The sequence below is a fragment of the Ambystoma mexicanum genome, chromosome 9 (assembly GCF_040938575.1).
Source record: "Ambystoma mexicanum isolate Mex_15411 chromosome 9, UKY_AmexF1_1, whole genome shotgun sequence".
Classification (NCBI taxonomy): Eukaryota; Metazoa; Chordata; class Amphibia; order Caudata; family Ambystomatidae; genus Ambystoma; species Ambystoma mexicanum.
This window is the reverse complement of record NC_090931.1, coordinates 583,310,809-583,327,791: the sequence shown is the minus strand read 5'-3', so window position 1 is coordinate 583,327,791 and position 16,983 is coordinate 583,310,809. Positions and strand designations below refer to the sequence as shown.

At 42.7% G+C, this 16,983-nt stretch overlaps 1 protein-coding gene across 2 annotated transcripts in view; it reads right to left on the bottom strand.

The window, feature by feature from the left end:
• Positions 1–3,543: 3,543 nt before the first annotated feature.
• Positions 3,544–16,983, bottom strand: part of LOC138488307 (LHFPL tetraspan subfamily member 7 protein-like) — a 941,289-nt gene continuing 927,849 nt past the window's right edge. Inside the window, exon 3 of one of the 2 annotated variants that reach the window (XM_069615191.1) lies at positions 3,544–4,524. In XM_069615191.1, the coding sequence (XP_069471292.1) occupies positions 4,298–4,524 (227 nt within the window). In that variant the 3' untranslated portion in view covers positions 3,544–4,297. The remainder of the gene's footprint in view (positions 4,525–16,983) is intronic. The other variant, XR_011274633.1, reaches the window with a different exon arrangement.

Genomic DNA, 16,983 nt, shown 5'->3' with positions numbered 1-16,983 from the left:
CACCCTCCTCATAGCAGGGAGACAGTAAAATGGCTCTCATGGTAGTCACTGCTCCACCAGATAGCACCCTATTGCCAATTTTCTAGGTCAGTAGGGGAAAGAATGGGAGAAAACAATACCACTGCTAGAATTACCTACTGGGTCCAAGTGAAAACCTGGTCTGGATCCAGATAAGGCAACCACGGTTTAATGAAAGAGACCATTGGTGGGAGTTCTCAGCAAGGGCCAGAAGGGTACAACACCAATGAATACTTCCCCAACCAGGTCGCCCATGATGTACCCATAGACTAAGAAGGGGGGTGGGGACTACATCTCCCATAATCCCCCTGTTTTCCAAATGGAAAACCTGGACAAGATCACGAGACAACCCTCATCATTATAGGGTCTGGAGTACTCTAGGGGGTAGCAGGCCAACCCACAGAAGGGCATTTCAAAGTGCGGGGAAGATAGTTGAGGTGATTCCCCAGCTTTTATCCCGAAGAGGGGAGAAGGTGCCCCCCAATCCCGTATTAAAAAAAAGGAGAAGAAGGCATTATACAGCCCCCCTCCATCCCGCAGGAGCTTTTCGAAAACAGACCAACCTGTGGAAAACAGGAAAAGGCCAATAGCTACTCCAAGAGGAGGGAAAACTGTAGAATCAGACAGGGATTTTGAGCCGCAAGCAAGAGGCAGACAGGAAGTGCTGGGCACATTAGTGGAAAACAAGATGGCTGCCCCATCTTTTACAGCTTCTGCCTCTTTGAGCCCACCGCCAGGGGACCTGAAGTAAGGAAGCTCCAATCACAGTGGAGCAATCTGCAACAATCAGTTCTGTAGTCTGTTACCTTGAAGACAAGCTCCAAACACAGTCAGTTTGTGGTTTGTTGGAGAGGAGTTCAGATGACATTTGGAGACTGTTGGAGAAGGAACGATTTGGAGGAGAGATGAGAAGGCTGGATGAGCAGAGGGTCATGAAAAACTGGCAACATATTAGAGGCACGTAATGGGGCGGAGAGAGAATTTGTTTGCAGCATCAGGAAGGAGGTAGGGGAGAGAACATTGTAGGGGGGAGGATTAACATCAAGTGGTTTGGAGGAGATTAAGAAATGATGAGTGAAGCAAGTGAGTTGTTGGAGGTGGGAGGAAGAGATGGATTGGAGCAGGGATTACCATCTGGTTAGAGGAAGGGAGTAGAATAGACAGAGTTAAAAGGGAGGTGGTAAAGGTATTGGAGGAAGTTGTGGAACTTAAGGAGGAGGTTGTAGAATGAATTTAAGTAGGAGGATAATGAATTTAAGAAGGAGGTGGCAGTGTTGTTGGAGGGGGCTGCCAAGGTCAAGGAGAGGGTCAGTAGGTTGTAGGAGGATCCCTGAAAGTTGAAGGAGAAGGTTAGAGAATGTGAAAAGGAGGTGGCACGATTGATCGAGGAGGTGAAATAACATTAGAAAGGAGACATCTGCCATCAGAGAGGTGCAAGTAGTTGGGAGAGAGATATGTTGGAGGAGGTGGAAGTCTAGTGAAGGGCCCACAGGGGAGGTGAAGTACTCTAGGGGGAGATGGAAAGCATCAGTGGTTGCAAACCCAGAAGGAGAGGCACAGGGTTTGGTGGTCAGTATCCCATCTCAAGGGGAGGATCCCAAAGTGGGAGGCCGCATGAGCTTGTGGTGTGTGCAGAAAAAAGGCAGGACAATCTGAGGCTATAGAGCACTCAATAAATAGACTGGCTTGTCAGCCAACCGCCCACACTCTGTTACCCAATGGCCTTGCTCCATCCACATTGGCATACCCAGGAAGGAGACTATCCTTAACTAAGGACTCTGTCAGTTGGTAGTTGATGGCTAGGGACTACCTCAGAATAGGGTATATTCCCCCCATCACTTCTAGACACTGTAGGAATGGACTTTGTAGGGGATTTGGGGCTTCCCCAAGGAAACCGGCACTGAGAAATTTACTAAAGTGGACACTGACTCCAGCATAGGGTTAGCTCAAGAGCTTACAAGGAACACTTAATTTACCTTTTGTGCTATTTTGGCCCCAACATTTTGCACAATCCCATCTTAACACTTGTACACATTAGATTTGAGTCAGTCTTGTTGCATGGGCCCAGTGGCTGTCTTAACAGTGCATTTTAGGGTACTCTTCCTATCCACAAGGTTCTTTGTTCCCAAGGTCCAAAATTTCTTCAAAAAGATGTATACCTTATGTGTCAAGTAGGGCACTTAGATCAGCCTTTCAGAGCATGGTGTTAATCCCTGAATTTCAACTGACTCGTTTCGGCGGTAGTTCATTTTCTGTAAAGGGAGCCTGCCTATGGAACACTCTGCATGTTCAAATGAGCTTTATCTCAGACAATGCACTTTTTTGCCATCAGCTTAAGACTTTTCCTATCCCTTGTAAGCACCCCTTTACGTGTTTTCATGTTTTGCTATAACATACCAGTCTATGCAGTGCTGTAGTCTATTGCAATTTACCATTTCCATGAAAGACATTTAACCAAAAATCATCAAACGCTTATTTTGCACACAAAAAAAACAGCATAAGTGATTCTTATATTTTACTAACAGTTATAGGGGAAAATGTGTTTTCCTTTGGTCGTTAGTCCCATGGTTTTCTACTTCCTATTCTAGTACATATGGATTAATGTGAAGTTAATGAATGAAAGGAACACAATGACGCCAATGTGCAGAGCCATCAATAAATTATGAGAAGGGCATTCTTTCATCTGAAATCTGAATATTGATTTATTACAAATGAAACATGATGACCATGAGGATTCACTCCTAAAACATATTCGATACAGTAGTTTTACTAGGAAAATAAATTTTAAGCATAAACAGATCTGTTTAAGTTTTATGCAAACATTTTATTATTTTGAAGGAAAAATGTGTCCTTAAAATATTAGCCGGCTAAAATCTGAACCTGATTAGTGTATTTTTTTTAAGGCAAATGGTGCATTTGTGTGAAATGTTGGTGCCATTGGGGGTCACAAAATATCATAATTGTATGGCTAGTTTTATCAAATGTCACATAAATGCATTACATAGATCATGGTATTTTACTGCGTGAGAGAAATGTACATTTGTTTACACTATCAACCTATGGTAAATAAGGGATTGCCACTTTCACCACGTGTTATTTTCATAAATATATTATAGGGAAAGTCTATACTATGCTAGATTTTGTTTTAAAAAAGTAACTTTTGTATACCTAATTAAACTGCATGCAAACCATTAACCATTAAAAGTGTTCAGTTAACTAAGGTCTATTTCTCACTATTTACTGACGTTCCTATATTTGATTAAATATTGGAAAAATGTCATTGTTGTGTATGGCCGTATGACCGTATATAGTTAGAGTATATGGAGCCATTGGCACTGTTTTCACACACTTCTCTCAGTGCGAGGAGATGAAAATCCAAGCGGGCATACAATTCATAATCCTACTTACAATCCACAGTAAAAATGCATGTTTTCCCACAGTTTACTGGTGAGGACATTGTTTATACTGCATTTCTGCAAAAAAGTGATACAGAGTACTGCTCCTGTTCAGGTATATCACAACAAATTATCACAAGTAACATTTATTGTATCTGATTTAGCCTCAATAATTCACAAATGTATATGGCTCAAGTCAACTTTTCAGAAAACCATCACTACAACGTGTAGAGTAAATACAATTTTCAGCACTGGGTCGAAGGATGTAAGGCATGTTTCTCTTATCCACTTGAGAGGATGGTTCATCCAATGTAGAGCTATTCATTTTGCAGGGCACAAAAATCCACCCTGCTTTCTCTTCTTTTTACCGTGCCGCCTAGAGAACACTTTTGATTAAGTCTAAAAAAACAAAAACATTTGAACTGTATATACAAACATTTAGGAATGTTAATTGCAGATTTGTTCACTGCTTGACCAATACAAGTGTTGCTGTAGATATTGATCATTGCTGGTTGGCAATAATCGAGTTTACACAAGGAAAGAAAAAATCGGGGTATGAGTAAAAAGTAAATCGAGGTTTGTAAAAAAAAGTCTTGCTTTTTAAAGTTAAAAAAGACATTATTTAAGAGGTAGGCAGAAATCTCGAAGAGAAACTGACGGAGGGAAAAGCCATTGAAATCCAGCATTTGTCCAAGACTAATACTGTAATTATATCAGTATCCCAGGTCATTATCTTGTCATGCAAAAGGAAGACGATGAATGCACTTTTGAGCTTTGGAAACTTGATATTTAGGTTTAGTGGTGAAGCTAAAAATACATAATTCCAACACGGCGTGTCCTTGCTTTAAGACATGAAAGTTCTCCAGTTAAGCATCAGTACAAGACTATAAAATGGTAGGTATTGGAGTTGGTGATATATTGTCTTTTGGTGCATATTTTGCAAAGAATGGTAGAAAGACTGCCAGCATGACTCCAACAATCGCCAACATGTACCCCCATCCAATTTGGCAGTCCCCAGCATAATAGATGCTTGAATTCTCACAGTATGTTTTCACAGTAGCAGAGTTCAGACCAAAAGGGTACACCAGTAATCCCGAAGCCATGATAAACACTGTGGAGGAAAAAAACAACTTTGCATTAGCATTTAGCCTTTTTTAAATGCATTTCAAATATACAAAAAGAATACATTAGTTATTTGTTTAAAGTGCTTTTATACAATAATTATCTTCATTCAATTTGCTGCAACTAGTCCCAAGCACCAAATCACTAGGCTTTTCATCATTGACAGCAACCTCTCCTTCAAACGTCACAAAGCAAAAAAGTGCCACATGGCCTTGTACCCACTAACACTGCTCCCCCCGACCCCAGTAGTGGACAGCCGTGCAATCCCTCGCCTACCTCAAACCAGTAGATCACCATCAATTGACAGTTGAACACTTAAGTCAACATACCAGCAGATGGCCAGGAGAGGTATTCTCCCTTCCCTTGTTCAAACCAACCACTGCCCCCCGTGTGGACCCCACTCCTATGCTGAACTTGTAAATATGAAAATATGATATTACCAGCTGCCATGGCTCTAGGTAATGTATTTTGTACTTTGTCTGTTCCCTTGTCCAGTGCCAAGTGTATGTCCCATCACTCTGCTCCTTCACCAACTAGTTACTCAAACTCTGATATTTTGATCCGATTGTAAAAACACCCTTCCCAGGGATTGCCTCAGCCTTCTGTATTGTTTCCTTTGTACATCATATCTATTTCAAATGCTGCTCTACATTCAATAAATAGGACTCACGCCACAGCTAAACTAATTGCTATGTTCGTTACCAATATCGGCCCCGGATCTCATCTTTACATCAGCTTGCATAACATACAAGGGTGTGGCTACTCAAGGGCTGCACTGCTGTGCCAAAAAAAATAAATACATTGACACACTTGTGCAGAAATTTTGATTTGATTTGTTTGCTTTGTTTTCTGTTGTATCTACTGCCTTTTGTATTTTGTGGAACTAGATTACTTACATCAAGTACTGAAATGTAATTCTCTTGCTGTTTAGTTTCAATTAACTTGTTTCTGCAATGATGCAATTGGTGCCCAATGAACTCAATAATTGGTTATTTCAAACTCAGACTGTATTTACGGTGAGTTTTATTAAGCTGACTTAGCTCCTGAAATCCCCTGCTCTAAACTATGTTGCTTCCTGTTTTATTTGTGGTCCACCTTGTATTTTGTTGAGGCTGATAATTGAGTCTAGATTTTTTGCATTATATTGCACCTTATATCGTTATTTCAAAAGTACTGTTTGGTGGTTGGATATGCCGCATTTCAGACTGTGTTATGTGTGGTTAATAAGAGTTGGTTTCCATACAATACATTATAAGTAGGTGCATTCAACACCTTTCCAAGATGGCACTCAAATGTTGGAGTCTGAAGTAACCATCCTAGACAGACTAGTGCCTTTTCTATGTTGTCACTATCTACTATGCTGATTTCCGACATGTTGTTTTAAAATGGAACGCTAAAGAGAACATTTTATCACTAGCCTGACAAAAGCCCTGGCTGGTGTGGAACGTGTGGCGATTTTTCCATAAGTTACTTTGCTCCTCTTTGTTTCTGTAGCTTTTTATTGAGAAAAAAATAACATGAACTGTACAACAATCAGTGGAGTGCTGTGAGCAATCTTCCTTTCAAGTTGTGTGAGTATACTACATATGAACCGTAAGGATGTGTGTTGAAATGTATATATATATATATATATATATATATATATATATTACAAGGCCTGCAGTAGTGGGAGTATAGTTATTGTTAAGTTGCTCAACCCTTAGGAAGAGCACTTTTTGCGCGGCTTATCACTTTGCCCCCCCTGTACAAATCCTCCCCAAACTTTGCAAGCAACGTATAAGGGCCCCCCTCGGATTGTTGCTGCAAAGTCTGGTGAGGTTTCATCGAGGGGGAGCAAATCTATGACATTTGTGATGTCATATTTCATGTCCTGGGTGTTATCTTAGCAGTGCGCGGTGGTGACACAAGTTAGGGTTGCTTAGCTAACCATAACTGTTGAATTTATGAGGTTTTTTGGTTTTACTTGTAACTATAACGTCCCTTTTAACAACGTTTTTCAGGGAATTTCATAGGTTTTTATCAGTGCAACTTAACCATAACGTCCATTTAACAAGGTTATTTCAGTGAATATATACATATGCATGTATATTTATTTTTATTTTTTTGCTCCGAAAAAGATAACAAGATGATACCTCAGTTAGGCTAACAATGTCATTTATTTGCAAACTTTTGTAATTTTCAAATCACTTTATCAGGCATAGGAACATAAAGGGGTTTTGGAATAGAAGGGCGGGCCAAGGATTCACCTCTGGAATATCGTATCTGTTTCTGTCTGCTTGTGATTGGTTTCCTTCACACGGGGTTTTGAACTTCAGGAGTCCCCCCGCCCTCCATGCATTTCAGTCACAAAGATTTAAGTGGGGCACTGAAAATGACATGGAAGAGAAAATAAACCACACAAAAAACAGTGGTGGGCTGCTCTCAAAGTGGCATGAAGGAATGGGGTAGTGCCAGTCACAGCATGTGCCTACCTACTGAAGACCAATATGTTTTAGACATAGGCCCTCATTAGGACCCAGGCGTTAAGGAGTTTACGGCGCCGTAAACGGCGCCGACCCTTAACGCCTGATTCCAAGGTCCCTTTGCGGGATGGTGATTTTAACGCCTGCTTTTTGCAGGCGTTAAAACCCATGCCGCAAAGGGACCTTGGTGCTAATTGCGCCACCATAATTTACGGTAGCGTAATTAGCGCCTTTCCCCATTCCCATTACGCCCTATGGGGCAAAAATGGGAATGGGGATTTACCGCCCCACTCACCTTGGAATGGGGCGGTAAATCCACCATCCACCATGGTGTAAACATAGTTTACACCATGGTGGTAAGGGTACGACCCAGGCGGCAACTTACCGCCTGGGTCGTAATGAGGGCCATAGTCATGTGCATGTCCATCTCCACTAAGCCTTTTGCCCACCTATGTTTAAGCTTGGGACAGTAAATGCAGCAAGTCACTTGTATTTAGAAAATTATTCAGGCTGTTTGCCACATTTTCAGTATTGTTCTCCCAGAAGGCCAATAAGGATGGGGAACCATTAGTCATGTGTTGGCTCTTGGGCTTGTGAAGGCTGATGTGAAAAGGATACTGCTGTTTTGAGAGTGTGCTGCTCTACATCCGGGTGGGGGCAGGGTAATCTGTATACCGTGAAACAAGAGCACTAACAAGCCTCTGGGAATCTTATGGGGCAGGGCTTTTAAAAAGCTGGTAGGGCTTGGGCAGGAATAAGTCCAGCATAACATTGAATCAGAGAAGCAGATGGGACTGGGGATGGGCCAGTCAAGTGTCAGTAAAGAGCCATAGAACATGTTATAGGAAAAAACAGGTCTATCTGTGTTGACCTCTGGTTCTCTATGGGTGCAAAGAATGGGAATTTGGGTAGTTACTCATGAAGCCACGATGTCTATTTAAACCATTTTTAAGTCTACTGAAAGTCTTCATGCATGTCTTTTCATGTTTTTGTGCGTGTTCTGTCCTAATGTTGCCTTTCAGCAATGACATTTTAAAATCATCCAGGGTGTAATTTGGTTCCAAACATTTCCGACTTTAACCCATTTAACCTGAGCATGCCAGAAAGCGAAATCTGGAATTTAAGTTACAACAATTAGAGTCCAAATTGATTGTTAAATCTGATGCCATGAAACTTAAAGGTCAAAATGCTGATGAAGAACTACATGTCTTCCTGTACTGATATTATGCTCCTACTTTACAAAAAAATTCATGATGTTTATACCTGCACCTTTTTAACTTTTGATACATTTCATTAACAAGTTTCTTATATTTGATGAATTGATTGATGATGTGTAGATTTATTTTTGATGTAGAAAATGAAATTATGAGGGCATCTTGCTTGCTAAATATGTTAATTGGATATTTTAGCTCTTGCTTTATTTATGCTAGTATATCTCTTATCTATATACACATGGATTTTATGATGTTTACTACTCTTCAGCATTAGCTCTTTATCCATGTGCTTGGAATTATGTGTATTGCTTTGTGTTTTGTCTTTTTTTACCTAGAAATGTGATTGCACTTTATATTTTTACGATGTGCAATATTTTATTTTTGTAATAATTATGTCCTTGCATGTTTGCTCTTTACTATCTAATTTTCATTATAGAGTTTTCATTCTACTCCTTAAAGCATGTTTCTTGACAAGTGGGGTTTGATGATGTCACCTCTGCGCTTACCAATAGGTTATATTGCAGTAGTTGAGCTGTCACGTCACGGGATGTACTGTGGTGTCCCCATACCTCATTCATTTAGAACATTTTAGTGTATGACATCCTTTGTGCGCGCCTGCCCTCTTTGGTTATTTTTTACTAACAAAATATTAAGTAATTTAGCTCCATCCGTATTGTGTCTGAAAACAGGCCACACAGCATGCTGGCGCAGCTTGCCTTGCGGTAACACGGAGGCAGCTCAAGGATGAAATAAGGAACTCAGGCAACAGTGAAGTAAAGAAATAATCCTAATAAATGTGAATTGTGGAGAGAGGAATTGCTCGTGAAAAATGTTTGAGCCCTTTGTTGAGAAAGACCAAATGGTTGAAACACGTGTTGAAATAAGGACAAGATTAATAAAAGACTACTGACAAGACACAATATGGACTGCAGCTGTATTACTTAATATTTTGTCAGTAAAAAATAACCAAAGAGGGCAAGTGCGCACAAAGGATGTCATACACTAGCATGCTTCTTGACACTTAGTATGCTATCACGTGTTATTAGTGTATGCGCTATGTATCATATACATGTTCTTTTGCAACTTTCAAGATGGCGCTGTGATTATAGCATGATAGTTAGGATACTCTTGCTGTCTATGAACACATGTTTAATGATATCAGAACAGGAAGTAGAATGTTTTTCCTTTAAATGTGTAGAGTTATACTTTGTAAAAAATGGCCTGAGGATGTCTTGTGTTAGGATGGAATGCTTGGCTATCATTTAACGTTTCCTAGGTTATATTCCTCTGCTGTGGGGGATATGTTTCTTCTATAGAACAACTTTGAAGCGCTTTTCACCAAAGCTGTATTTTCTATCATATTATTGCACTTTCAAGATGTGTGCCCAGGTTTTCTGTGTTTGGAAATTTTACATGTAACTTTAGTTTTAGCCATGCTTAGGGCATAATGATTGTGCAATATCTGAAGCCGTGTAGCCTTCAGGCAAGTACATAGTGAAATGCATTGCAATATATTCAGGCAGTGAGCATATATTAACAATTATGAACAGAGATTTTTTTTGTTCAGTTTGAATGTCTGGGCTTTATGCCAGACGTATCTATTGTTTTGGAACATTACAATAACAATACTTCTAGGCTGCACTCCAATGGTCTGGGAAGTGTTCCAATTGTTCCTGTTTGTTTTAGTAAATATTCCTAAATGTTCCTGTTAACAATAACAATGTCCTAAAGACTGCAATGGACTACAAAACTGCAAAACCTGATGGGGTTTAGAGATAATTTAGCAACATGGTACGAAGCAACTTGCTAACGCCATGAGTAAGAGATTATTCAGCAATTTGCTAAGGCCTTGAGTAAGAGATTATTCAGCAACTTGCTAAGGGGAGGAGATGGCTTAAGTAAACAATGCCCCAATGCTATAATAAGCGGACTTCGTTTGGGGGCACACAAAGAAGGAGTGCTGTTCGCAGAGCTGACAGAGCGAGACAGAAGGCAAACAATGCTAGAAGGCCCTGATAGCAGGCAGGAACCACTCTCCATGTAAGCCAATGAAGAGGGGATGGGGATTATCCCTCCTTTTTCTGCCTGGATTTTGAAGTCTCTTAAATTGCATTTTTGGGCTTCTGAGTCTTAGAAAGACTTTGTTTTTTGCTTTTGAGTAGAGCTGCTATTTTCTAGCAGAACTGCTGTTTTGGACTGACCTTAATCGAGAATAATTCCTACCTATAGCTATAAAGCTCAGCATCAATGCACATATTTTATTCTTAATTGGATGCTGTTTGCACCATGGTTAATTCCAATTGACACTAAATCTTTTTGGGGCATTAATACCTATTTTGGTTTCTTTTTGCTAAGAGACCATGGCGATTTTGATAGGTGGTTTTTCCAATTGGACTTTATATAATTATTTGATTATTCTTGTAAAGTGCAGACCACAAGCCTCCAGGCATACAGCCTCCAGCTCTCATCTCCTTACCCTCTGAGGACAGCAATGAATATAAGGGCCTGTTTTACCCATCTTTAATATCACATTGGGAAAGAGGAGTGGTCTAGTGAAAACTAATGACGTAGTCAGTTGCTTTTCTTTTTTAAAAAATGGTTTTATTGAGTTTTTTCATGTTAAGTCACATTACATTTAAACAATTACACACTCGTGGTTACAGAGCAAGATCAGAGACCGCAGAAGGGTCATGTGGATACTTTTCATACATTTCTTGCCATCTTGCTACTTTAATTCAACATGACTTTCCCTTTTCCCTCTCCCCTCCTCCATGCCCCCTGTAGGTTGAGCACACATTCTCAGAGTCTGTGCAGTATGTGTCAATGGTGAGTCATAGTTCCATGGATATAGGTATTTCCCTTGCGGCGGTTGTTCGTAAACTTAGCACATACTCCATTAGTTGTGTCCATTTAAATTGCCCTCTTGGGTATCGGTTAGTCTGTCATTTGGTTCACTCGAGAGGTATTTGTTTGTAAAGTCCATCCATAGGGCTTCACATTGTGATGATCTCCTGTGTAGCGATGCAGTTTTCAGTTCCATTAAACATATGTTGGAGGCAATATTTTCCATTCATTTTTATTAGGGGCTGCTTTGGATTTCCATTTTGTCACAAGTATAGCTCGGGCAGCTAATAGTAGTTGTGGGGCCAGACCTCTAACCCTGATCCAGTCGTCCTCGTCTTTCTGAAGGCCAAACAATATAAGGTGAGGATCTGCCACTCTGGAGATGCCATCTATTTCCTTGATCCAGCCCAGGACCTCATCCCAAAACACCCTTATTCGAGGACACCCCTACCACATGTGCCAATAATCAGCTTTTTCCCTGCATTCCCGCCAGCATCTTGGACTTGCCGTTTGGTACATTTTAGAGAGCCTAAGGGGATCGTATTGCCACATGTGTAACAGTTTAATTGCATGTAACTTATATTGATTGGAAATGGATGTCTGTGTTGCTGCTTTACATATTGTTCCCCACACCTCTGGGCTAATCTGTTCGCCTAGATCCCTTTCCCATTTGCCTCTTAGCGGTTCCGTAGTTCCTACTCCTGCTTCTATCAGTTCTTTATACAAGGAGGGATGGCCATGTGGTAATTTTATTCATGGCTTTACCCTTTTTCCAGATATCCCATATCGTGCACAACATTGGGTGGTCTTTGAGTCTACGCTGAAGCCTTTTCTTGGGGGACCAGAGACATTCTGAGAATGTAGCTGGTGAAAGATAGTGATTGTCCATGTGGACCCATTGGGTATCTTTGCAATTACGTAGGTGAAGGATTAGAATGCGAAGCTGGGGAGCTCTACTCCACCCTTTTCTTTGGGAAGTGTCAGAGTGTCATGTGAAATCCTTGCTTTCTTCCCCTGCCAAAGGAATTTCAAGATGGTTTGCTTGGACTCGGAAAAGAAGCTTTTTGGCATCTTGACAGGTAACATTTGGAAGGGATACAAAAACCGGGGGAGGCATACCATTTTGACAGCATAGAGTCGCCCCAACCAGCATATCGTCAATTTATTCCATCTAGCTAGGTCGGCAGAAAATCGCTGTAGGAGGGGGGGGAAGTTGGCTTCGTATAGATCAGCCAAGTCTTTGGTGATCTGTATACGTAGATATTTTAGATTTGTGTGTTCAATCTTAATGCCCGGTGAGGAGAATTTGGTTTCATTTTCCTCCTTCTGTCCCTGCAGGGGAAAGAGTATGGATTTTGTTTTATTTACTTTGTACCCTGAGAGTTGACCGTATCTTTCTAACAGGAGGGAATGGATGCTGCGCGGTTAGTGATGTGCAAGAGTATGTCGTCGGCATAGAGAGCTACCTTGTACTCTGTCGTTCCCAGGTGGATACCTTCTACTATGAGGTCATCTCTCATTGCCTGTGCCAGGGGTTCTGGAGAGAGTGCAAAAAGGATTGCAGAGAGGGGGCATCCCTGTCGGGTTCCGCGTTCTAGTTTGAACCATCTGGAGTATTCTCCGTTCACAAATACGGATGCCTTGGGGGTCGTATATACCTCATGTATTGCCCTTCTAAACTTTGAGCCTACACTTATTTTACACAGAACTGCTCTCAGAAATCCCCACTCTACTCTGTCAAAGGCTTTCTCCGCATCGATTGAGAGGAGGGCTGGTTCATTAAGCATGGTATGGGATGTATGAATGAGGTGCAGTGTTTTGCGCATAGTGTCTGCTCCCTGTCTCCCAAGAATGAATCCAACCTGGTTGGGGTGTATGATTTGAGGCATTAATGTCTCTAATCTGGCGACCAAGACCCTCATGTAGATTTTTTGCGTCCAGGTTGAGTAGAGAGATAGGGCGATATGATCCACACTTTTTGGGGTCTCTCCCGTCTTTGGGAATCACTGTAATCAGTGCGCGGTTGAAGGAATCTGGTGCTTTCCCTGTCTCTAATATTTCATTAAAGAGTTCTGTCATGAATGGCGTTCGTTGCGTACTAAAGGTTTTATAGAATCCGGCCGTGTAGCCGTCTTCACCTGGGGATTTGCATATGGTTAGTCTCTTTATTGCGTCTTGTATTTCTTGTTCGGATATTGGGGATTCTAGCAGCTCTGAGTCTAGACTCGGTATATTGGGCATGTTAATTGAGGACAAGTAGGCCTCTGTTTCTGATTGGTCAGGGTTTGTTTCAGAGGAGTATAGGGTCTCATAGAAGTTAGCGAAACATTCTGGGATGCTGGGGGGGTATCTGTCATGGGAGGGTTGTCCTAATTTATTTCTAATACTTTTCGCTCTGCCCTCTGCTCTCGGAGCCTGGCGGCCAACAATGCGTCTGCCTTGTCTCCTTTTTCATAAAACTTTTGTTTTAGGAATCTGAGTTTACGCACTATCTGCTCATGTTCAATTAGTTTCAATTCCTCCCTTTTCCTCTTTGCTTCGCTGATTTTATCATGGTCAATTTCCGCAACCCTCCTAATCTCATCCTCCAGTTGGCAAATATCGGTTCTTAGCTTATGTTCAATGATTTTTCGCTCTCTCTTCTTAGACGACCCTTCTCTTATCAAGATCCCCCTCCAAGTGGTTTTCCCCGCCTCCCAGACTATCTGCTTGGAAACTTCACCAGTGTTATTTATTTTGAGGTATTCATTAATTTCGGACTCCATTTCTGTCTTGAAGACTGCATCTTTCCAGAGGCTCTCATTACATCGCCATTTTCCCCCCCCTTGGGCCGTAGGTTTTCCCACAGAATTTCTGCCAGCACCATATCATGGTCTGACCATGTGATCGGGGTGATCTCCGAGTGTGTTGTGGTCTCGGCCAGATCTTTGGATAAGTATATGTAGTCTATTCAGGTACATGTATTGTGGGGGGTGGAAAAGAAAATATAACCTTGGTCGTTTGGGTGTGTTTCCCGCCATACGTCTTTTATTTAATATATTTCTGCGAATTTTGCACAATCACCTCTAATGTGGTGTCTCGTGTCTGGGTTGTCAGGTTTTCTATCTTTGACTGGGTCTGCCCACTGATTAAAGTCACCTCCTAATATGATGTGACCTGAGGCTTCCAGCAGTATTTTGGGAATCGTTTTGGTAAGGAATCTAATGTGTCCTGTATTGGGAGAGTAGAGTGTTGCAATCATCAAATTTACTTTGCCTATGCTTCCTGTTACTAATAGGGCTCGCCCCTCTACGTCGGACCATGTCCTGGTCTCCACAAAGTCTATACCTTTTCTAACAAGGATTCCCACACCTCCTTTTCTGAGTGGGCCAGAACCCCAGAACTCCATCCCACCACGTTTCCCGAGGATTAGCCGCTCTTCCCCCTTCGCGTATTTTGTCTCCTGTAATAGGAGAATATCCATTTCGGACCTCCGGAATTCTCTGGCCACAAGTGATCTCTTGGTTGGTGAGTTGAGTCCTTTTACATTAAGTGTCCCCACCCTCAGGGAATCCCTCCCTCTTGCCTTAGTGTTTGTTAACATTGGTTGTTTCTGTGAGGAAATAGCCTCTGTTACATGACCTATGTTGCGTTTTCCCATTGAATTTCACACTGCATCGAGTACTTCGAATTACTAATGGCGTTGCTTCGAACCCACCCCCAACCCCTTTTAGCTCCTCCCCCCTCCGCTCCCCTTCCCCTTCCCAGTTGATGGCACTCGATCAAGCCCGGATGGCTGCACCAGACCTGCATCGAACCACCTGTGGGGGTCGTTACTTTACGCCCCTTGACTAAATGTAACATCACAGTTTCAATTGAGCCCCCCCCCAGCGTCCCCTCTGGGTGCCCTTGTTGCGACTGTGTTAGTGTTCTTGACTTGGCATCTCACGCTAGTCACATTTTCAACAGCAGGTTAAATTCTGTCTTACCAAGTTCGTGAGTGTTCAGTTGTCCCCTTCCGGGGAGAGGTTACCTCTTCGATATTTTCTTGAACCTTTCACACGTTTTCTCCTAGGGCCTTGAATGCGCCATTCTCGGTCCTCCCGCCTCGATTCCTCTTGGCTGCATCCTTCTTCCTGGGGGCCAATTAGCTCGGAGAAGCAGGCTTGATTTCTTTTTCAGATCTCAGTCTGATCTTGGTTCCCTCGTATTCAAATGAGAGGGAAAAGGGGTAGCCCCACCTATACCGAATGTTCTTTTCCTTCAATCGCTTCGTGAGGGCACACATCCGCCTGAGGGCTAGTGTAAGAGAGGATAGATCTTGGTACATTGAGATTTGAGTGCCTCCTAAAGTGATAGTCTCACTCCTTCTGGCCTTCTCGAGCACCCTGGCCTTGTCCTGGAAGCGATGAAATCGGGCAAGAACCGATCTTGTACCGCCTGGGGGGGCTACCGGCCCTGTGGATTCGTTCAGTTATGGGCTCGTCTATAGCATTGTCTGCGGCCAAGAGCTTGATTATGTCATGAAGTGTTGTCCTCAGGTCGGTTTCAGTTTCACCTTCGCATTCTGGAATCCCAAAAATGCGTATATTGCTCCGTCTTTCTCTATTTTCCAAGTCATCGAGCTTGAGCTTGAAGTCTTCTTCTCGTTGTTCTAGTTCTGTCATCCTCTGGTCGAGTTGCGCTTGAAGGGTGTCAATGAATGCCTGGTTATTCTCCAGTCTTTCAAGTCTTTCTTCCATGTTGTCCAGTCTTTGCGTGATCTTGTCTATCTTGCCTCCTATATTAGCACCCATATTTTTAATTTCCCCCAATAGGGGTGCAATGTCTCCTTTAGTGGCCGCCAGTTCGTTTCCTGTGGTGTTACTGGCCGCCATGATGGTTTTATCTGTTCCACTAGGTATGGAGGTGTAAGCGAACGGGGCCAATTTTTGTTTTACGCTCATATAGCCTTTGGGGGGTGGCTTTGATAGAACGCTGTGGGCTTTGTGCGGACCTGTAGGATTGTATCTACATTGGAGGTTTAGTTGAGGTGGTGTCGTATTCCTCTGAGTTCAATAGAACTAGGTCCTTCGTGGGGTCTTTTTCAAGGGTAGTGCGGTGTGTTTCTTGCTGGGTGCACTGTCACTCTCACCAATTTATGTTCGTGTAGTTGGCTCTTTAATGTCTCACTCTGGGGTGTTGTTCAAGAGTTTAGCCTTTTTTCAGTGTCTTTTGGTTGGGCTCACTTGTTTGCTCTCTGTCGGTTTCCCGTCTCCTTATGCTGTTAAGTGAGAGTCACTTATGTGTGTTGCAGTGTTTTGATCTCTGTGGAGGTCCCGTGGGGTCAGAGCCTTCTGAAGCCAGGCTGTATACTTCTTAATTACCTCCTGGTCGACCTTTCCTCTACCCGGGTTGCACCTTGTGGGGGAACAATGTCTGCAGTGGTTTTGGCGAGCACAAAGGGTTCAGGTGCTCCTCCGCATGGTGTGACAGTGAATGGCTGAGAGCTGCCAGGCTCTTCGCGGTTGCTTTCTGTGAGGTCCAGGGGGGGACGGAGGCGGGGGGACACCTGTATATCTTCTAACGCTTGCTGGAGCCACAGCCTCTGGGTTGGTGAGGCGCGGCTCACGTTTCGGTGGGGGTAGGGGGTCCACAGGGTCACAGATGCCGCAGCCACGTAGGATGAGGGGCGCCTAAATGCGCAAACAGCTACGCTATGTGATAGCAATTGGGTTCACTTGTTCGCTCCCTGTTGGTTTCCCTCCTCCTTATGTTGTTGGAGTGAGAGCTTCTTATGCGTAATGCAGTGTTTTGGTTTCTTTGTAAGTTCCGTGGGGCCATGGCCTTCTGCAGATGAGCTGTGCACTTCTTCGTTACTTCCTGGTCCGCTTTTCTTCCATCTGGGTCACCCCTTGTGGGGGAGCAGCGTCTGCAGGGGCTTGTGTAGGCACTGACGGTTCCAGGTTC